Consider the following 23,375-nt stretch of genomic DNA (forward strand, 5'->3'; position numbering starts at 1 on the left):
TGGAAGCAACACCCTGGCGATGCACAACAGACGCCCCCGTGGCCTGCGAACGCATTGTCAGAAAAGCCCTCGTCTGCTGGTCATTTCGCGAATAACAAATTCATCCTCTTTTTATTGTCGCCGATAAAAGCGGTTATTGCAAACCGATTTTCGAGCGTTCATAGAGGGAAAGCATTTTCTTTTCTTTCCCGCCCCCCCCCCCCCTCGAATGAAAATCCATACGTGTGTCAGCTCCATGTGCTTCCCCATACCCCCCCCCCTCACCCCACCCGCTATGCACCACGATCCGCCCCGGTGTGAGCAGAGCGAACGGTAACGTATCTCACTGCCCGCGGCTCGCATCGCGTTCCAAGCTTTGATTGTGCATCCTGGTGGTGGCGGCGGCGGCATCGTCGTCATCGTCGTGTGAGTTGGCGCGGGCGGCGCTGGTGCGGGTGATGAATGAAGTGGCGTGTGTCCCTGTGCTCGTTCTGTCGCTGCCTCCGTCCCACCCCTCTCCTCTCGTCTCACTGCGGTGGCGAGATGTTAACTCCCTTGCCTGGTATACAGGATGTCGTGGGTTTGATCCCGAACCTGACGCCTGCTGTATATTTGGAGTTTGCGTGGTCTCTCCCCCCGTGGTCTTGTGGATTTTTCTGCGCATTTTGAGTATTTGACTGACAAAAATTTCCATATTATAAACCACTTTGTTGAGCTATCATTTGTGGGCAGGTCACATCTGAAAAATAGATATATAGCTCAGTTTGCTATCTAAATATATATTTCTTATAATTTAGTCTCGCGTCTCCGCGTGCTGATGGCGCATTCAGCACTCATGCCACCTAATGGCGTCGCGTGAGGAGTTGATGTAGTAGTAATAGCAACACGTTACATTTATAAAGTACTTTTCTACTAGGTACTCAAAGCGCTTTCGATACAAAGACAAAGACTCACCGTATAAATAGGTTGTTGGGGCGAGTGCTGCTAGGCTGGCATGGCACACAAAAGGGTGGGTGGTCAGCACCACGCCTGGCCACCCTCTCCCTAGTGGCGATTTTTACGACACACCGTACCAGGTACTCATTTGAAGCTGAGCGCTTTCTCCACATGACACACACACACACACCGTCCGATCACAGCCACATGACCGCAGGCCTTCACACTGCTGTCCCTCCCGAGTCCCAGCAATCTGCCACCGCCCGGGGCAAAATGGCGCTTCCACGTTGCCCCCCCCCCCCGCACCCCCCCGCACAGCCAACTGCCGACGCTCTCCCCTCTCTGTAGCCCTCTACTCAGTGGGCTCCTCCGTCCAGCGAGGCCCCCTGTCGCGGTTGCATCGCCTTGCGCACACGACGGCGACGACGGCCGCCGACGCCGCTGTGTACGTCTCGCCTACAGGCCCCCCCCCCCCCCCATCGACGCCAATCACGCTCCCCCCAGACCCGCTTCGCGAAAACGCGGCGCGGCGAAGCGCGCGGTGGCGTCTCTTGCCCGGCGATGATGAAGCGCTCGAGGCCGCATTAGGGAAGTTGGCTAATGAGACGCTCGGCAGGGCTCTGTGGGACGCTGGCCGGGTCTGCGAGCTCGCACGGGTAATGACCGATTCGCCAGAGCACGGCCCAGGACATTACATCTGTTCAGCAGTTCGATGACGCTCGCACTTTTTAAATAAATCGCGGCAATTGCGACGGTGCTGATCTAGGAGTGTAATTTGGAGGCCTTTTTTCCGTCTAAAAAACTATTTATTACAAAGCAATTTTCCACCGTTACTATATTCCTGCCCCTACCACTTCCACCTTATGCCCCCCACCCCCCTCCCCCCATGCAATAACCTCTGGGTTGCTATTGAATGTTAATGTACACGCTTGGCCGGTGTGTAAGTTCTTAGTGCATCGGTCGCTGTGTATTCTACAGAGCCAATAGCTCTCTGATGTGTTTTTTGGGTTGTGCCGCGTTTTGAACATACGTGTTGTCCAACGTTTCGCTCCACGTGATGGGACCTTCTTCCGGAAACCGAACTCGGTCTGGTCCCTGAGGACTGAAACGTCGTACGTCATGATAAAAAAAAACGCAGTGCCACCCGAAAAGCACGACGGAGAGACGCAGAACGCAATCGCGAAAACGGAATTGGGATTGGTTTGATGTAAGGACGGGCGTGTGCACGGTGTTTGACAAAAAAAAATCTACATCTTCTGGTTTTCAATAAAATAATCATAATTATTATAATTTAACTTCTTACCATGGCCGTGAAAATGGCTGTCGGGTCTTGGGCGTAGGCACCCCGGCGGACAGCTGCCAATGAGCGACCCTCACCACCACCATCGTCACCATCGCTCCATTCGCTGTCATCGCTACCGTGACCCCCGCTGCTTGCCAATCATTTACGCGTCGCTGGCCGCTGAACGGCTCGTCGGGGTAACATCATTAATAGCGTCAAAAAAAGTAAACTCTCCTGCCTCACTTTTTCAACCGCATGGCTGATCAAAGTTTTCATCAAATTATGCCGATATTAAAGCTCTAGTGGAGGGCGAAGGATGGCGACGAGATAATTGCTCCGCCCGTGGAGTGGAATGCGGGCGTCCCGTCAATTGCTTTAATCCATCGCCACGAGAGCAGCTGGTGAGAGGACGTCAGTTCATGCGGTGCCAAAGGACGCTGCTTTCACAGAGCTCCTGCCAAGGTGCTGCCAACAATTACCATAAGGCTTCTGATACCGGGGACCGTGCCAATGCCTTTTCTAAATTTGATGATATATCTCTATTGTATCCGTATCCCTTTGCACGTCTTATCGGACGTTTATCAAAGCTTGCACGCATTGCCTTGTCCATCTTGTCTTTTATAATTAGCGGTCGGGCAGATTTAATGGTCAGTCTTGCATCGTTGGCAATTGGTAGCAACTTTGGCAAATTTCGGATGAATCTCCTTTGTGTTTTTTTTTTTGGCTGCACTAACAAACGGTGCATCGCTTCATCCGACTGTGCACCCATCCACTTGTGAAGGAGTCTGCCGATGAATGCAGCAGCTTGCGTTGAGCAGACAGCGAACAAACGGATCCTTTGCGATGACAATGTGTGACGCTGGCGCTAGCGCTCCGTGTCGACGCCACGTTTGGGTCGTGCAGGACTGTGAACGCAGGCACTCCACGTTCCGTTACTTCTCCACCCCGGTGGTGTTGCTGCTGGCCCATTGGGGGCCCTAAGCAGACAATTCTCTTTGGTTCCCCTTCCCCATTCCCCCATGCAATTAAATACAATCCTCGTGAGATGTCAGAACATATGCATGCATAAGACTGAGATGTAGTGGGTTTAAGAGAAGAGAAATGCAGTGAGAAATATTCATTGGCTTTTATGTTCATGGATTGTTTTATGTTGATTAGATAATTAATTGGTGCACCCTTCTTTAATACATCCAGAGGCCGCCTGCACTGCTTGGGTCACTGAGCTCTTGCTGGGCGTGCTCATGCAGTGCCCCCCCCTTGTTATCACACGGAACCGCGGCCTCAATTAAAAAGTGATTGTGAGTGAAATCCGCTTTATTTTACACTGGCAACAGAGGACAGATCAAATGGTAGCTACGCAACAGAGTGCAATTTATGTTCAAACATACTGCAATGGATGTGTCAGTCAGGCTGTAATCAGTCATAATGGGGTTCAGAGGAAAAAAAAAGTATCTGTTAAAAATTATAAAATAAAATTGCGTACAATATACAGAGTACAGTCCACAGAGTGCAGTGCATTGATGGACTGTTCTTGTGTTCATATAAGAACAGTCCATCAATGCACTGCACTCTGTGGACTGTACTCTGTATATTGTACGCAATTTTATTTTATAAATTTTAACAGATACTTTTTTTTTGACGCCTTCCCTAAGCATTTTCAGAAACGGTCCATTTCTACAATCCAATACCGAACAAGCGAGGGGTGTTGTTTTTGGTGGTAAAAACCGGGCAAAGTTTAAAATAGCAATCCAGAAGTGTTTGGGTCTCCTGACACGTGCACAGGGTAGGGGTATGCTCCGATTTTTAGATTGATCTGAAAAAAATATATAAAATCAGGCGTAGATATGGAATTCAGGACTATTTGAAAACAACAAAAATTCGGATTATTCCAGGAAAGGAAGTGAAGTCACAAATTAAACAATGCAACACATTTGCCGATAACACATCTTTAAAAAAAAAAACATATATAAAATAGTCTTGGTTCTTTTGGTAAAGTCATGAAAAAAAAAGTATTTCCCTTCTACGTGACTTTACCGAAAGAACAAAGAATATGAATTCCTGCAGTCACAAAATGGCCTTCTTCATAGCGTGTAGATGAATATGACATCATCTCTGATGTTTTCCTCCCGAAAATGGTGTCACGCGGCGTCCAGTGACATCCTCTTCGTCACCCTAAAGACACAAAAACACAAAACGCAATGTGCTGTTAAGAAGGGCCATTGCCCGCAACATCGCCACTTCAAAATCTTTCGTCACAAAATATATATTGGTCAAAGTGCAGGCTCTGCAATCTCCTGCTCACGCCTTGTTGGCTCAAGGGCCTGCATTAGAGGGAGGCTGTATTTGTCCAACTCTTAGATGCCCACCAGACGTCTTGGAAGAGGTTGGGGTACCCACACTTTACCCCATCGCACACGACCTGTCAATTGATCTGTGGCGTAACCGATCCACACTGCTGGGTGGGCAGAGGTGGCGGGAGGGGAAATGTAAGAAACTTGCGCCACCGTTTCAGCAGAATCGCAAAGTGCAGTACGCTAACCCACGACTCCATGGGAGCTTTACCAAAGAAATAACGAAGAGAGCCGGCATTAAATCACGAGGGGGGGGGGGGGGGGGCAGCAGTGGCGGTGGATGAGGTGCAGTGCTCCGGTACGCGTGACCGGGCCGGCAGGTCGTGAACCCCTGCTGCCAGGGGTCAGGCACGCACGGCGGGCGGAGGGGGGGGTCAGGGGGCCCGAAGCTCGTTACTGTGCGGAGCTGGCGCCGGGGATGAGAGGGATGCGGAGACCTCTGGAGGCCGGGGAGAGCACGGGGGGGGGGGGCGGGGGGGGCATCTTCCCGCAATCAGCAGAGCACATGGCCCAGTCAGGGGTGGCCAGGGCCTTTCGGCACGCACATATTCGGAGAGGGGCAATTCATTTAGGAAATGCAATTGATGACTTGTCGCTGAAGTAGCAACGATTACATGCACCACACACACACAATATCTATATGCGTAATTACGTACAGTATTTTCTTTGACATGTATAGACATACGCAAAGACAAAGATCCCCTGTATGGCCTCAACAGACTGTTGCAGCGAGTACTGCAGGCACAATACACATTTGCAGGAACACGGAGAGAGAGAGTCGTACACAGGGTGAGTAGAAGACAGTTGAATATCCCCCGACCCAAAAATAAAATCAGCCGTTATATTACATTAGACCATTTATTTTTCAATGTTAAAGAAAACGTACAATTGTTTAAAATCACGAATTAGGCCCTGTGTGTGCATTTCAACGGAGTTACATTTATTATTTGCAGAACGAAAATGTATATGCACTCAACGAGTGACGTTTAACAATCGGTGTCCTCCAAACTGTTTACCTGTGTGTGCCACTGTGGCATTCCATTCGCATGAACGATGGGTTAGCTGGGTCCCTTCACGGTGGTTTGTGATTCTTGTGGGCTTCGTGCGGGGGAAGTGGGGGGTGAGCTCAAATATTCGGAGACTGCCCGTCGTTGTGGGCAGCACTCGTGGGAAGGGAAGCAGCATTAGGAGGCCGTGGCTTTTTCCCGCTGATGCCTCCCGCAAAGCCGCAACCGTCAGCCCACGTCAGAAAAAGGGTGGCTTTCGTTTCGCTCCGTGTGTGGTTGTTTCCATCCTTCTGAGACAGTCCATCTTGCCGGCCTGTCTCTGTCTGTCTCTGTTAATCACTTATTATTCCTGTTTGGGTTTTTATTTGTGATGCACAAAACCACCGATGAATAGTCGTCTTGTCCTTTTCTGGCCTCCTCCTTCTATTTGGGGCGCCATGGTGATGCGATGTTAACTCCCTTGCCTGGTATACAGGAGGTAGAACCCAATGCTGACGCCTGTATATTTTGAGTTTTCGTGTTCTCCCCGTAGTTGCTTGGATTTCTTTTACCGCTTTTTCATTCCACATTTAGGAACATGCATTTAAAATATTTGGCTGCTATGAATTTCCACATAATAAGCTACTTCGTTCAGTTATAATTTGTGGCCAGGTCGCTTCTGAAAAAGAGTTATGTAGCTCAGTGGGCCTTAGCTGGTAAAATAAAAGGAGTTTTAGTTTAGAGTTTATATTTCTGAATACATACTTTACAGAAATTCTGGACGGATTTTTGGGTCGTGTCGCGTTGGTGAAACATGTGTCGTGCACTCTCCTCCACCCGACACTGCCAATTAGTAAATTTGTCACGTGATGTGCAAATGTGCCAATTCATTCCAGTTTGTGCACACCGGTGAATAGGAGGGCGAGCGGCACCATCTGAGACAATCTGGGTTCAGACATTTCGCTGCCTAGGAGGGTGTACTATCCACATTTTAGTCATGCTATCTGACCTTATTACAAATCATAACATTGGTCACCAGATCCTACGTGTTAAATTTACATTGCACATGAATAAAAATAATTTGACATTCATTTTTTATGTCTTGACATTGAGCTTCGGCTTAATTTGTCGAGCAAACTTAAATGCAAATCAATGAAAACCGAACATCGCCCGCGACAATACAGCTCTGTCCGCCGTGGGAATCTTCACAAGCGGAGGGGCAGGTGATGATGTATAAGATGTGTGGCGCGCTCCGGTCACGTACATCATCCGCCATTACACCGTATAAATGGTCCCCCGCTTGCCCCAAAACTGATCATAAATCCATTGTGTGAGCCTGCTGCCGTTAAAGAGTCCGCCAAATTTGGTGAGTGTGTCGTTCTTTATCAGCCTTGTTTGCGCCCGAGCCCAGAGAGCAGTGCATTTCATAATTTTATTGCCAGTTTCCCGCCTCCCCACACCCCTACCCCCCCCTCTAAAAAAGAAATAATAAAAGCCCCGTCGTCTTCCCCCGGAGGAGGTGAGATTAATGGTTGACGCTTTACGGTTGCTCAAAAGAATCCGGAACGCGACGCAGTCCGAGCGAGGAAGTGGCTTGCGCCAACGAGAGTGCAGGCGCGGGAATAGCAATGCGGTGGTAATTCAGTCAGCGGTTTATTTCATTTTATTTATCACAGTCCCAGTCGAGTTTGGCGATGACAGCCCGTGGAGTTTTAGTCGAGTCTGAGTCTGCGGATTTAATTTCAGTCATTCTCTTAGTGTCGTACACTCAAGCTGTCAAACGCTTTTGCCAGACACTCTAAGTTATTAAATGTTAGTGTGAGGGGCGTACGAGTCTCCTCTTTCACCCTCCCCACCCCACCTTCTTATTGTCAATGTATTCAATCAGTAAACTCAGTCAATATTTCGATACACATACAAAGGCCAATGGCCATGTTTAGTCTTTCTCGGAGAACCACGCTCCCCTATAGCGCTACTAAATTATGATCTCAGTCTGTGTCTTCATTTGGACCTTCTTAATCTCGTCTCGTTTCGTCACAGTCGGGCACGCTTTGGTCATCGCCACGCTCGGTGATTGTCATCGACGATCAGTCATCATTGACTACATGAAAACAGAAAAACTTTTTTTTCGTCACAAATGTAATAATCTAATCTGATAATCGCACCGACGCGTGGGGTGCACAGCTCATGAAGCCAGACCACACTTGATTGATGGTCCAGGACCGTGTCACTTCAGTCACGAGCTCGCCGGCGTTCAGTCGCCTCCTACTTTCTCTCCTAACGCTACTACCACGTTTACTTTTGCAGCGAACTTCAACGTTGATTTCTCCACCCATGTTGGACCCACTGTGTCGTCTCATTCACAACAAAACACCCAATCACTCACTCACTCACCACTCTTTGGGGCTCACAACGCTTCTCTTCTGCTTCATCTCTGTTACTGCTCCACTTGAGGATTCCATCCCATCGTCTCTTTTAACACGTTCTCATGTTGCTCAGGACACATTGTTACTATTCCATCTTTAATAGCAGAGGTGTGGACTCGAGTCATGTGACTTGGACTCGAGTCAGACTCGAGTCATGAATTTGATGACTTGCGACTCGACTTGGACTTGCATAACAATGACTTTGTCCCACCTATGAGATGTGGACTCGAGTCATGTGACTTGGACTCGAGTCAGACTCGAGTCATGAATTTGATGACTTGCGACTCGACTTGGACTTGCATAACAATGACTTTGTCCCACCTATGAGATGTGGACTCGAGTCATGTGACTTGGACTCGAGTCAGACTCGAGTCATGAATTTGATGACTTGCGACTCGACTTGGACTTGCATAACAATGACTTTGTCCCACCTATGAGATGTGGACTCGAGTCATGTGACTTGGACTCGAGTCAGACTCGAGTCATGAATTTGATGACTTGCGACTCGACTTGGACTTGCATAACAATGACTTTGTCCCACCTATGAGATGTGGACTCGAGTCATGTGACTTGGACTCGAGTCAGACTCGAGTCATGAATTTGATGACTTGCGACTCGACTTGGACTTGCATAACAATGACTTTGTCCCACCTATGAGATGTGGACTCGAGTCATGTGACTTGGACTCGAGTCAGACTCGAGTCATGAATTTGATGACTTGCGACTCGACTTGGACTTGCATAACAATGACTTTGTTCCACCTCTGTTTAATAGTGCTGTTTGTTGATGGCCACTTAGGGGCCGTACTTGCACTCAGCAACTGTGATCTGAAAAACAAACGCAAACAAAGCTCCATGGCTGATTCCTGGCCTCACCTGACGCAGACTCCATTCAACAGGCTCCTGTGTGATTCTGGCACAGCAGAAGTGCCCTCGTGAGTCAATTTTAAGTGGAGCTCCACTCTGCGTGTCCACACACACACACACACAAGCAGCTACGCGTTTGTGTATCAGTCCATTTGGCTTTCAAGGACCAATCATCCAGCACCATGTGTCTTAGAAAGCAAACTCGACTGGTTTTGGCCTTCTGGGTCTCACCAGCAGAGATAGACCTCTTAAACAAACACCTCCAGCGGCACCGGTTGTTATTGGCAAACGCACTCCGTCTAAAACGAGGGGGCCCTGTTCAATGTGAGAAGCGACATTGCACACCAGCTCACCATGCCTTGTTGTGGAGCACATCCTTCCGCCATTGGCAGTTTTCCGATGTGGAGATTTGGCTTCTGCCGTGACAATGTGGAAATTCTATTGCCGGCTCAGAGATGCCAATATAGACGGGTGCTCTCTGGCGCTTGTTTGATCAGAGACGGTGGCACGGAGCAGTTGCCGTGAGTCCCGGAGCAAGGAATTAAATGGGGCCCTCTCAGCGGTCCAATTTTCGCCTGGCCTCTTCACAGAGGGAAAATTGAATCCCGGGTCCAGTCGCACTGCCTTCACAACTTGATAGAAACACCGCTGATCGGAGAGGCACTCTCACTTTCCGAAGCACCCACTGGGTTGCCTGGATAATAGTTTAAATTGAAAAAGTGACAAAAAGTATATATTTTCTAAATGTTTTTGTTCTGTGTGGCGAAGAGTCTAAGGTGGTGGTTGTTTACACTCCCCAGGTAATTGGAACGGTGGTGCGGCAGTAACGGGCCTCGCTGCGATTGGTTCGTCGTGACTTCACGTGCGTGGTGCTTTGCGCACTCCCTTGATGTGAGTCATCAGCAGGGCTCTGTGAAGTCCGTTTACCTGTCATCATTTTGCATTTTCTGTGATACTGCGTTGGCAGTGGTGCACAAGCGCACGTATCAATTCACCGACTCGAATGCGCTCGTCAATAACGCTGCACTGAAGGCTGTAGCCGAATGTAACGCTGCCCGAAGAAAAGGCAAAATAAACTGTTGCAGGCGACGTTTCGGAGCGATGGCTCTGCGCCATAGCAGAGAGATAGAGAGGCCAGCGATATAGAGTGGAGACTGCACTTTGTACCATGGGGCCCTGGTAAAAAAAAATTTAGTTTCACGAATGTTTTTTTTTAGTGCCCCATGGTGCATATATCGGTGCAGTCTCAAACTATTATTCGCTCAATCTTTCTGGCCTCTATGTCTCTCTGATAATGAATAAGAGCCATTACCCAAGACGTCGCCTATTATATATTTGTTGTTCTCTTTAGGGCAGTGGTATTGACGAACGTGTTGAGCTTCTTGTTTATATCTCATCAATCAATCAGTCCTCGGCGATGGCAAATGGGAAAATAAAATCCCGTCAACCACGCAGACACTGGGGCCTTAGGTGTGAGTCCATAACAACACAGGACGCGCTAATAGACATGAATATTCTGAGAATGAGGCACTAAATCATATCTCAACTCCCTAAGCAAGCTTGGCTTTAATTTGAGGTCCCATATTTTCTGCAAAAAGGAGTGAGTGGTGGCACTTGCGCTATGAACCCCCACCATTGAGCCTGAGCCCAATTCCCAGCCATCGTCAGATATCGATGGCGAGCGCTGTCCAAACCCTTCCTGAATCCCACTGTCCCGCACTCGCCACGGAGCGGTGAAGCATGGACAGACAACCCCCCCACGACCGACAGAGCATGGGGAAGCACATCAAGTGTCGTGCATCAACAACTGACCTTCGAGGTCAATGTTCACACCGTGCAACAGTCGTGGAATTTGCAGAAGGAAGGACGCATTGGTGGGTCGTGGTTGGCATTGATGGCATTGGCCACGGTGACATTTTGATCTTGAAATCGTAAAATGGTAACGACTGCGCTGATGGAACCGCGGGTTTCCATGTGTCACTGGTGGAGGTGAGATTTATCACCTCATTCTACCACCTCTAAGAGGTGTGACCTTGAACCTTCACTGCCAAATTATTACATGGTGTTCAATTGATGAAGGTGGGGGGGGGGGTGTGAAAGGAGGTAACCAGCAGATTGTAGTAAATGGATTCTTGAATCGATCTGTGTGGAGCTTTGAGAGGTGGGTTTTCTCTGGGTACTTCTCATTTCCTACCCCATGCAGCCAAACACTCATTTTATGGACTTGGCCGAACGTTGCAATTTGAACAGGACCCTCTTTAAATAAATATTGAGACTCGGTGAAGATTTTCATTGTTAAATAAAGCGGCATTGTTATTAATAATAAATTGTTATCGCATTCAGGGGCTTTTGTATTAAAGCTCAGGAGCGGACCGATGTATTTCTGTTATAATCCCACATTGAGAGAAGGAAAATATCTCCTCTGAATTCAAAATAAAGAAACATTGTGTCCACCAAAATGAGAAAAAGCCACTCTCTCCGGATTAAAGACACATTTTGTCAGATGTTCTCAATACTGTGCATGGCGACAGCAAACATTTCATGAGCTCCGTTGCTTGTTCATATAATTTTTGCCCCGTTCGAAAATTGGAAGTGGCACGTCGCCGTCGCAGCCATCGTCGTTACGGTCGTGGACTTTTCACCTCAAAAGCTCTGGTGGTGGAACGGTTATACGAACGAATGCAAGACTCGTGGACGGGTTTTTTCTGCAAGACGCCCCAGAAGGAGAGCGTGGTGGCCCAGTCGCTGCCATGCGCCACGCCCGGTGCCTTTCAGCCTCGACCAAACTCTCGCCGTCCAAAGACGTAGCCACACCGGCGTTTGTCGCGATTGTCGTGCAAAGAATTCAAATCCAACACTGGCATGCGTTGTGGGTTTCCGAGGACCTTCTGAAAATGGTGATAACAGCCATCTAATTTTCGTACAGCGTTAATACCTCGTTTCTTTGTTTCGCTGCCACTCTCTGTTGGTAAGGCCACACCTTCAACTGTCGCTTGAGTTGGTAGGCCTCTACAATAACACGGCCACGCGTTCACCAGTTCTGCCAGGCTGGTGGCTTAGACAAGGCCGAGAAAAGTGATGCGAATTGCCGTTTGAGAGCAGTGTACCGCCGCGCGGTGCTAAATCTGCGTCGTGACTGTGAGCGGATTGGCGAGACATAATTGCACCCTCTGCCATCACCAGATGCTGTCGTCTGTAATGGCCTTGCCACCTATAGCAGATGATCTGCTACCCGTTATTTTTGCAGCCCTGTTTTTGAACGGGTCTAATGCGGCATGAAAACGGAAGTCCCTCGGACATGCATTGCAGAGCATGGCGGCCATTTTTTTTTACAATAATGAAAGGCTAAAACTTGATAATGGTTAGGTCAGTGACTGTAAGATGGGAATACGTTTGCGAGTAAACTGGCAGCTGTGGGTTGGTGCCTGGAGGAGAAGGATCGAGTTCTGTTTGATGGGGAAAGGCAGCGGCAGAGTAAGCAGGGGTGAAGGATTGCCCTGGGCCATCCCAGGTGAATCGCCCTAGCCACTGATGTTCGCGTTGCTGGGAGGGATTTTGCATTCGCTACGGGCAAATTTGCTTTTGAAAAGGAGCCAGTGGGGGGAGGGAATGAAAGGCGGGCGAGATAATTTCTAATAAAAAAAATCACGAATTACAATTGCAGTTTCTGTTATGCAATGTAAATTATATTTGTCATATTTCATCATGATCACCACCACCACCACCGTCATCATCAGCAAAAGCGATGATCTATCCACTGCTCGGTGAACGCCTCCTCGAAGCATGCTGCCATCACTCACGCAGAGCCTGCGAACACGGCGATCTATTGAAGCGTCGTCACGTGAGCTGATTTCGCCTCTCCATCCCCGTGGTGGACGTGGACCCTGTTCCCCACGCGCCCGTGCTTTTGAGAGCACGCGCCGTCTCGCACTGGTGCAGGCCGCGTTTTCGCTGTGCGTCGGTCTCGAACCCCACCGATCACGCTAATTCGTTTTTTTCTTTTACGTAACAAAAACACGGAGGGCAATTACAACAGAAGAAACAAGTGCGATTAAAGAAAAAAAAAATAAGAAAACAAATCGCCGCACCAACGGTTGGAGCAAATTATTGCATTCCCGTGGAGGCTGTCAGTGTCCAGCCCTAGGCTTCTCTCTGTTGTGTTAGGTGCAGTGTTCAAGAAAGCCTACGCTGAGCTATGTCTCCGCTGCCAACAGCTGTGGGTCTTATGGCGCTGCACCAGCAGGAGTCCGTGTCCCACAAATGATTATCCCACGAATTACTGTCCTCTGGGCTCGACGCCGCTGCTGTCTGACCGTGCGTGGCCAGCATGGGTAACATAAATAAATAAACGCACAAAACACACCCTGGCCTCATTCTGCATGCACACGGCGGACGTGCAAATCCGACGCTAAAACCATTTAATTTTTTTGTTGACGATTTATTTGTACTTTCAACAACGACAAATACTGGAGAGAGCAGAGCCAAAGTATGCAGCATGCAAATGACTACAGTAAACATGTTGTGGTGATGTTTGCCACTGGCTGTGGTGTAAGAGAAAGGCAATACAAAGGAAACCGAAATAGAGAGGGGGAGAGAGAGAGAGAGGGAAGGAAGAATAGGAATAGATAGAGGAAGAAGGAGGGAAGGAAAGGTAAAACAAGTGACAGGCGTTAAGTACGCAGAGGGGGCAGGACCGCCACAACCATTTGTGATCATCTTCCACTGTGCCTCTTCTCGCTTCCTGAGGAAATGGGAAGAGGCTTGATGACACCTTCTCAGCCTCGTGTGCAAAACGGAGCATTCGCATGTGCGTGCTCGTTCCGATGTTCGCCTTTGAAAATAGGATTGGCGGCGAGGGTTAACCACGGCTTTGGCAGCGACGACTACGACAAAGATGCATCCTGCCGCCTGCCCAGCTCCACTCGCTCCTGCAAAACCGCAACGGGGGCTCTCGAACTTTCATAACTCCGCAAGGGCTGCCTTGATGTGAGCCTCCTCCTACCCAGGACCCCCCCGGTCAATAAATCAATGCGAGAAGCCGTTGCCCTTCAGCGGGACGAGGTTTCATCTATAATGCAGCCCTCTGGCTCTGCGGTGCCTTGTGGAGGCAGTGCCCTTCCCCCCACCCCTCCTGGCCTCTCACACCCTGGGTGAAGGTGGGGGGGGGGGCTTGGTGATCAGAGGTGGAGTTGGGATTGAGAAGGTACATGTGTGTCAGTGTTCCGACTTCGTGGGAAGCGAGAGTATTGCTGTGGTGGTTGGCGCACCATGCTTTCGACCGGGCGAACTGAGTTCGATTCTTGCTCACGGCCAATATCGGTGACGAATATCTGAACCGGTCCTGGGCCTCCCCTAGGTCGACTCAGCCTTAGATGAAGAATACCTGGTGTCATGTGTAAACGTCAGCAGTGGGGAGACAAAAGCAGCCAAGAGTGGTGTTTGCTAACCACCCCCTCATGTGCCATGCCGGCCTTCATAGGTGCTCGCTAACCACACTTGCCCCAATAGTGTGCCAAAGGCTATAGGGAGGCACTTTACCTTCAGATATATTTTAGGAGACCTCCAGTCTGCATTGCTGTGTCTAGTTTCTCTCTGTCTTGACTTCCCAGTGCATCCCTCCACTTACAGCCCACCGTCAACCCACTCCGAGCTAAAGTCCTCCGCATGCCTTCCGTGTAAGTCGTGTAGGATTGTTCAACCATATTTCACCACGCGGCTCAGTTTAAGGTTGGTGAAGTGGGGGTGGGGGGTTGGGGAAGGAGGGGACCCAGCAACTGATCCAGACATCATCACTACAGATATTGGCCTTGAACATTGCTGGGTTCACATCGTGGTGTATTACGTAATGCAATACAATTCGGATTGATAACGCGACTGACATCATCATCACCATCATAATCTGTTTTCATTGTTGTCCAATTAGTTAAAATTAGGGGAACAATTTAACTTGGCGACATTCGTTTAATTGATTGAGAAATCATTGAGACTCATTATGAGGCCGTGCAGGGGAGGGGGAGTGGTGGCACGACGGTTAGCGGCGCCGCTCTGTGAACCGTGCGACCTGAATGCGATTCCTGGCCACGGCAACATCAAGCGAGCCCCATGTGACTGGCATGGCACGGGGGTGACCCTTCATGGGGCTGTCTGTACTTGACGCATGTGCGTCCATCGTAATTCGACCGACGACTGGGTGTGACGCGCGTGGTGTGCGCGCGATGGGGGAAGAAGGCGTCGCATGCAAACTCTTTGCGTATGTATTTTAGTTTTTTTTATGAGAAGATGATGTAGGAAATTTTGTCACGGGCAGGGGAGAAGACGAAGGGTCTTGAGACGTGTAGATCGAGAGGCAATGAGGGGGGCAGCAGAGGAGAAGAAGCATCCTCTCAGCTGGATGATGGTTGACTGGGAGGCTTCCACGGAATGCACCGGTCACCGGAGCAGAGGGCACGGGACGAGTTTTGATAGTGGCAATCATGCGAGTGTTGTAAAAATGATGGTTGCACAGCTGGAAAAAAACCCCATCTGGTTTACTCAGTTGAAGTATTCACTGATTAGAGATCAAATTTGTGTTTTTCAGACAGCGACATTAAATACTCCATATTCACGGTTAATTAAGCACAAAAAAGTCAAAGGGTGAACATTTTTGGGAAATTTAAGCAGATAATTTAATTTTTTTTAGAAGATTTTCATAAGCACTGCAGTGACTATATCCACCAACATCATCACGATCATCATAATCATCACCTTTAGTCATTGTTAGACAATTAGTTATAATGAGGGGATCAATTTAAATCGGCTTCATTCATTCCATTGACTGAGAATTCGTTGAAATTCACGGTGAGCATCACTTGGATGTCGTAACATTTCTCGGGTGGGCGCGCGGATTTGGCGGCCGTGCGCAATGCAAACGCGGCTACAGACGCGGGCGGGCTTCTCGTCAATTCTGCCAAACGGATAATCCCTCTCAATCCACTCCCTCGATCAACCCGCGTCCTGAAATCCTGAAATCCTGAGGAATGCGCGCGGGGGTTTTACCGCCGCAACTTGGAGCTTGTCTGCGGCCGAATCTCTAATCCATTTGCGATCTCTGTGTGCCTATGTGTGTGTCTCTCTCTGCGTGAGTCTCTCTCTCTGCTCGTGTGTCTGTCTGTGTGTCTCCGTGTCTATGTTTTGTCTCTCTCTCAATTTCACAATCTTTGGAAGAACGTAATCAAACAGGTAGGGTGTTGACTGTTGTGTTGGCCGACTCTCTGTGTTGTATTGCATTATATTTCCAAGTTTACTATGTTTCATATTCTTGGTTCTTTCGGTAAAGTCACGTAGAAGAGAAATAATAAAATATTAAAGTAAAAGAATAAAATTCTCACAACGTTTCGATTGTAACACAAGCAATCATCATCAGGTGTGAAAACCACAGCAATATATACATATTTTTTTAAAGTGGCGTTTTTTTAAACGTTTAAAAAGAAAAACCGCCATATTTTTCAAAAAATGTCTTGCTGTGGTTTTCACACCTGATGATGATTGCTTGTGTTGCAATCGAAACGTCGTGAAAATTTTATTGTTTTATTATTTTAATATTTTCCTTCATCACCGAAAGAACCAAGAATATGAATCCCTGCAGTCACGAAAGCTTTAAATAGAAATCTACTATGTTTGTTTTCTCATTCATTTGTACCTGATGATGGTTGCTTGTGTTGCAATCGAAACGTCGTATGCTATCATTATTTAATTTAATTTATTTCTACGTGACTTCACCGAAAGAACCAATGAGTAGGAGCCAGAGGGGTTGATGGTCATGCCAGAATTGCGACGCTCCGCAGTCGTCGACGGTCAGAGCGCACGTTTCACCTCCGGGCAGCTGGTGAGTTACGTTGCCGTGAGACAGGGACTACGCCAGCAGACCAGCCTCTCGGGTATCGTTCGCCCCGACGATGCTCGCCGTGTCCAGGAGTCGAACTTGTGGTCACTGGCTTTGTAGCTCAGTGCACTGACCGCTTGCACCAGCAGCTCGTATGTTGACAAGCAGAATTGAACCGGCCAGGTGTTGACAGCGGGGAGAGCGAGTGGCTCGCGATGGGAAGGTTGCGAGTTCGACTCCTGGTTGAGGAGGGTCGATAAAACTCCGCTTTGTGGCTAAGAAAACAACAGTGGTTGTCCCGTGGATAGACTCAACCCTGCCATAAGACGGTGGAAATTCCATCACTGGCACAGGGCTGTAAACGGGAAATGAGCACCACCTCAATGGTCGATGCAAGCAGTAAATAACTTTAACTTTATTTTTATTTTTGACGATACATAAATAAACACATGAGAATTTTAAATTCAGATCTCCTACGCTTTAAGGGTAAAAGTCATGAATATATTTCATTGCTTAAGGTCATTTTTATTTATTTTTTTGCTCAGGAGGGGATGTGTGGCAGCTGCGAGTTGTGCGAGAACTTGACATAAACCAGGAGGGAATTCCCCGAAGGAATCTGTCAAATTCCTTCTAACAGTGTTTTAATGAGCGTGCTAAAACATCAGCCGCAGGTGATCCTCAGCCTTTCCTCTGCTTGGCAATTTCAGCGAAACCAGACAATCCGACGCACGCCCCCTTTTAACCAAACTTTCAGGACACACAAAACAGTCAAACGCCATCTTCCCCCCCCCCCCCACTTCACCCTGAATTATTGTACGAATAATTCCAAGCCATTTTTGATTAATTGTGAGTGGGGGGGGGGGGGCAGTGTTGCCGAATGTAAAGGTGGAAATATCGCAGGGGGCCTTCTTCCCAGCCCCGCTGGGCATTAAGGGGCAGGGCTTTGACAGGCACCCAGATTTGCTTGGTGATCCAGTTGGATTATGGGAAATGGGAAAGTGAGTTATCGCCATGAACGCAGTGGGGGGGGGGGGGGGCGGGTGGCGGAACAGGCACCTGGAGCTCCCGGAGAACTATTTGCCTCACGTGCCGACCGCCGGGCGCACGTGAAGTGACGAGCTGGACAAACGCGTCCTCGCGCACCCGGTGCACGCGGCAAGGCCGCTCGCCCGCCCGCCCGCCTTCGAGCCTCGTCACTCGACCAGAAAACACGCAAAGAGGCAAAGACAAACTCGTGTCGCCGTTAAAACGTCAAGTATTTTTTTATTTTTTATTTTTTTGCTTAACCACGTGGTGTCTTTCTGGCACAAATCTGCCACTCGACGCATCATCATCGTCGTCACATTAATAGTCATGAACATAAAATGACACAATTCTATGCAATGAGAAAGTTATTATTCTATCCATCGAGGCAAGTGCTGTTAGCGAGCAACTATGAAGGCCGGCACGGTGCACGAGGACGTTGGTGCGGCCGGTACCGTGCACGGACAGCACGCTGCCAGCCTTTGTCTTCCCAGTGCTGATGTTTGCACACTGCACCTGGCTGGAGGGTTGCCTATGGAGAGGCCCGGGAGAAGTTCTGATACCGCTCACCATCGACACATTAGCCTTGGCCAAGGATCGCACTCATTTCGCTGTATTTGTAGCGCTGTGCGCTAACCCACTGCTCTGTACAGATCCCCATGCAAACTTCCACGAGCATGCACACATGTTATCGCGTGCACGCATGTTAGAAAACGTATCATCACCTCGGATTAGCACCGTTGACTACGTACGATGCGAAAGTAGTTCAACATGCACATGCGTATACACACGCAGTTTCACATTTAAAAGCCCACTTGTAAAAAGTGCGTTGGTTCAGCAATAAAAACCGTGGGCAGCCTCTACCTGTCAGCAAATTTTGTGGCTGCAGGGAGCCCCAGGGCTGAATGGGACCGCCGAGTGATTAAGTAATAGGCAATTTATTTACAAATTTTTAATTTGTACGCATCGCTGAAGCAGCAACAAATTGCACGTGTGTGTGTGTGAGCGCGCGAGCGGGTCTGTGCACGCGCCTGTGTGTGTGTGGTTAGCGCACTGCGCAATTGCACCCAGCCACCCGAGTTGAATCACCGGCCATGGCTAACATCAGCAGCAGCTGCAGACAGAGCGAAGTTGGTGCCTGGGACGGTGCCGTCCCTCCCCCAGACTGACTCAGCCGTCGGTGACGACCGCACCATCAGTCACTGGCCCTGACCACACCACCCACTCACTCGTGCGCCGCCCTGGCCTCAACGTGTTTGCTCGCTAGCAGCACTCACCCCACCCGGTCTGCGTGTGCTGCGTGGGGGGACATTTACCTTTGTACGGAACGGATGTGGCGACCGGGGGACCCTGCGGCGGTTCGAGCGCACGGACCGCAATCGCAAGGTTGTGAGTTTGAGTCTCCGTTTGGTGATCGATTCACACTCCTTTGTCCGGACAACACGAGGACCACTTTGTTTGAAGTCAACAGGGGCAGTCCTATGGAGTGACTTGTGCCCTGCCATGGCAATGTGGACATCAATTGGCTCTGAGCTGCAAATAGGACATGACCACTTCCCCGGTGTGGGTTGGGGACGGGCAGGGGAGGGGGGGGGCAGGTGGATGACGTGTGACTTGATGGGTGCGCTCTATTAATGAGTATACATTGGGGGGGGGGGCTCATAAAAGCCCTCCAAAAGTGACCCCGCTAAACATGCAGTGAGTGAGTACGATTCCACTCGATGTCTCTGCGCGGCTCATCGCTCGCGTCTCGCTTGGATTGTCAATCTGCAGAAGGGCAACAACGGAATGGGACGTCACGTTACAAGACGGTACAATATGTTGCGTACATTGAGGCTTTCCTGGACAAATACATAGAATGAAACTATTTATATTATTGTTGTTGTTGTTGTTTTCAGAAATGACAATTGCAACAGAAGCCATGCTACTTGTCGGACGTGAGTGGCCGTCACGTGCTTGTTTGTAGTTTGGCTGTTGCAGCGATTTACCAACAAACCAATGACCTTTGTCCAAGCACATTGTAATATCGTGGTAAATAAGACACGTATTACCAATTACAGCCCGTGTGTCAATCGTCTGCTGGATGAAAGTCTCCCCGTGCTGTCAGCCGATTGGGGTGGTTTGACTATACTTCACCACACTGGTCAGTGCAGGTTGGTGGACGGGCTAGGAATTTAATTCACATTTCCGGGTTCGCAGTGCAGCGTGATAACCACTTCAACCATGGCCCAAACGAAATGTGAGAGAATTACACGGGAATGTGTTACACACGCAGAGTGGAAAGTGGCATCAGAGGTCATCTGTAGGAGTAAAAATGAAAATTAATTAGCCGTGGACCAGGCGCAGGGAGAGATACATCGGGACAGGCTCCGCATGGAAATGGTGAGTGGAATGAACCGTGAGACAGATACATTCTTATACAAGGACCCTTACCAAGACAGACAGACAGAGGGATGACGGTCAGGGAGAGGAACAGACGCCAAGGAATAAGACGCAGAAGTTAGAGGAAAGCGAAAGTGCGCGAATGAGAGGGGACAGCGAGAGGTCATGTCGACACAAAAAAAAGGGAAGTGACGGAGAGGGAAAGCTGGGGAGAGTGGACGGAGAAAAATGATGGGAGAGAGAGCGAGCGAGCGAGCACACGTGCGCTTGCGGAGAAGAGGGCAACGAAGAGAGAAAGGGGTGGCGGTGGAAGGGGGGGGGGTTCATCACGGGAGAGGATGTGGAGCAGAGGTTGCAAACGGGTTTTGATTCCTTACCAGTACCCGTGCCCGGCCGCACCAGGGTCGTAAACGGGTAATCGTACCCGTACCCTACCCGATACCCGGCTACCCGTACCCGGCCGGGTATCGTGTAGGGTACGGGTACGGGTACCCATTGCGACCTCTGGGATGAAGCCACGTTGCAGGCGAGGGTCGGTTGATTCTAGGAACTTGAATTGTGAGAAGAGACAAGACGTTGGGAAATGAGTGACAAACGGTTACTCACCAGTGACTCACGGCCTACCCGTACCCGTACCCGGCCGCACCAGGGTCGCAAACGGGTACCCGTACCCGGCTGGGTACGGGTAGCCGGGTATCGGGTAGGGTACGGGTATCGGGTACCCGGTTGCGACCTCTGATGCGGAGAGGCGGCGAGCGGTGTGCAGTGTGCACTTTGAGAAAAGCAGGTGGCCGGCTCGCAGCCAAAGACAGCGCTCTGCCTCCCAGGAGGGTGATGCATTATGGCGGTGGCTTCTCCGACAGCTCCGGGCACTCCCTTCAGCCTGATTTACGGGCGGCCGTTCAAGCAGCTCATAAGGAAAGAGCTTAACCCCTTCCTGTTTGCCTTGGCTGGCTGTCCCCTCCCCCTCCCCACCTTGGAACAGAACAATGCTGCAAGCAATCTGAAAAGAAAAATGCGAATTTGGTATAATTGTTCATTTATCTCTCGGTGTGGGGTATTGATTAATAAGGGGTGATGATGAATGAGTTTAAAAGTTTGATCTAAACTTTCTTTTTGCATCCTGTGCTTTTGTAATTTGTGTGAAAGCGCCAGACGTTAACTACCTCGCCTGGTGTGCAGGAGGTTGTGGGTTCGATCCCGAACCTGACGCCTGTATATTTGGAGTTTGCATGTGTCTCTCTCTCCCTCCCCGTGGTAGTGTGGATTTTTCTCCGGGTCTTCCGGTTTTTCCCTCCACATTTAGAATTAACATCACGCGTTTAGAGTATTTGGCTGCGAACACATTTCCACGTGATAAGCCACTTCGTTGAGCTATCATTTGTGATGACCAGGTCGCTTCTTAAAAGAGCTACATAGCTCAGTTGGGTCTCATCCTGGTAAAATAAAAAAAAAATTGAGTTTGAGTTGGCGCTGGGCGTGTGGGTCCGAGGGCACGGATGCGTCTGTAGATTGCCGACGGGTGAGCTCACATTCGGACTGACCGATCACCCTTCCACGAATGTGCGTATGAGCGGGGAGCGTGCGTGTCAAAGTTAACGCGCGAACTCATGAAACAAACCGGTAAAAAAAATGACTAACAATGCATGTATGTAAAAGTTGGGGCAAAACATTAAATTATGGGTTGATTAATTTTCACCAGACAAAGCAGCAAATTAATACACTTGCTGTACAAAGCACAGGTGTAAATTAAAAACGTGAGGAAAAACCCTTAAAATCAGTGATGAATTAATTAGTTATAGACGAAAACAATAAATTAATCAGCATTTGTGTACGCTAAAGTGAAGATGTAAAAATGTACGAGACACTTTACATAAGTGGTTGATTCATTCACTGTAGACATAAACTTGTTAATTTACAAACTAAAGTAAAACGAGAAAACAATAACAAAACACTTAAACATTAGTGTTCTATTCAGCAACAAATTAATGTAGCAGTATACCAACAAAAGTTTAGATCTCTAAATAGGCCAAACTAGAAAACGAATACATTAAGCATCATATAAACAAGTCATTGTAGGAGTGATAATTTTAATAAGCTAAAGAGACAAAAATGGTATCTCGAGAGAGAGAGAAAGATAAAATCTTATGTCTGCCAGGGAGTTTCCTGGAAGACGCCAGGATGTTCCTGAGAGGGAAGAGAAGACAGAGGGAGGGAGGGTGGGTGGGGAGGAAGGAAGCCTGGGTTAGCAAAGAAGTCTCCCCTCCCTCGCTGTCTGTTTCCTTTCGGCATCGCCGTGTCACGCGGGTGACACTTTAACAGGCAGAGAGAGAGCGCGAGAGAGAGGGCGTGGTGACGGTGCTGGTGGCCGTTGGAGTAGAAGTCAGACGAAGAGTAACACATTCATCCCGTCAACGCCTCACTGTCTCGAGCCGTCGAGCTCTCTCGCCCTGCACACCGGCGCTGGGCTCGCTCGCTCTCTCGCCCGCTCGTTCGCACGGAGGATTTGGCACCGTCGGCCGCTCCGTTGCGGGTGCCAGTGCTGCGCTCGCCGCACAGGTTAACGGAGCACGCTGGGACTTGTCATCCGCAATGGACTTCCCACCGCTGTCGCATAACTTGCCAATCCTCCCGATTTTTTCGCGGTGCTCCGCCAATTGTTTGTTGATGCCCTACGCGTATGGGAAGAGGCATACACTCTGTAAATGAAATGAAGATTATTGATTTATATGGGTGGAGGGTGGGTTGAGGGCGGCGGGGTGGCATGATTTGGCTAAATTGCAGCTCTGAGAATGTTATTATCGGTTTGACTGTCAGACGCAGAGTGAATGGGAATTGTTGCCCTCGACTGTGTGTGCGAACCAGATGCCATTGATCTCAGCGGAAGCTCTGTGACGTCTACTTTCACGGGCCGTTCTAGAACACCGCAGGGTTTGACTGCCGCGCGAGAGAGCCAACACCTCGGAGACTTCGTCGCGTTGACGGGACGCCGATAGGGCACGCGGAATCAAGTTGGGTCAACATTTACAAAAATGAAGAAGGGGGAGTTGAGCCTTCGGTAGAGGTCACGGGTGGGGGAGGCGGCACAGGGGGGCTACTCAGCCCCCTACAATCCCCTCGACATTACTGGGCTGCCTCTACCATAGAGGCGGCGCAGCGAGACATAGTGGGGGAGGGGGGGGCAGGGGTGCGATCCAGGGGGAGGGAGTGCGAGCGAGCGAGCTGCAGGGAGGAGGGTGAGTGGTGAGCGGTCAGGCAGCAGAGGCCCGGGCGTGATTATGAA

The 23,375-nt window shown here is 49.4% G+C and overlaps 1 protein-coding gene across 5 annotated transcripts in view; it reads left to right on the forward strand.

Annotated features, from left to right (window-relative positions):
• Positions 1-23,375, forward strand: part of LOC144937583 (protocadherin-9-like) — a 134,798-nt gene that overhangs the window by 68,499 nt on the left and 42,924 nt on the right. For 2 of the 5 annotated variants that reach the window (XM_078864891.1, XM_078864892.1), the window contains exon 4: positions 9,627-9,717. The exons of the other annotated variants lie outside the window; for them this stretch is intronic. In XM_078864891.1, the coding sequence (XP_078721017.1) occupies positions 9,627-9,682 (56 nt within the window). In that variant the 3' untranslated portion in view covers positions 9,683-9,717. The remainder of the gene's footprint in view (positions 1-9,626; positions 9,718-23,375) is intronic. 5 annotated transcript variants of the gene reach the window in all.

The sequence above is a fragment of the Lampetra fluviatilis genome, chromosome 19 (genome assembly GCF_964198595.1).
Source record: "Lampetra fluviatilis chromosome 19, kcLamFluv1.1, whole genome shotgun sequence".
Classification (NCBI taxonomy): Eukaryota; Metazoa; Chordata; class Hyperoartia; order Petromyzontiformes; family Petromyzontidae; genus Lampetra; species Lampetra fluviatilis.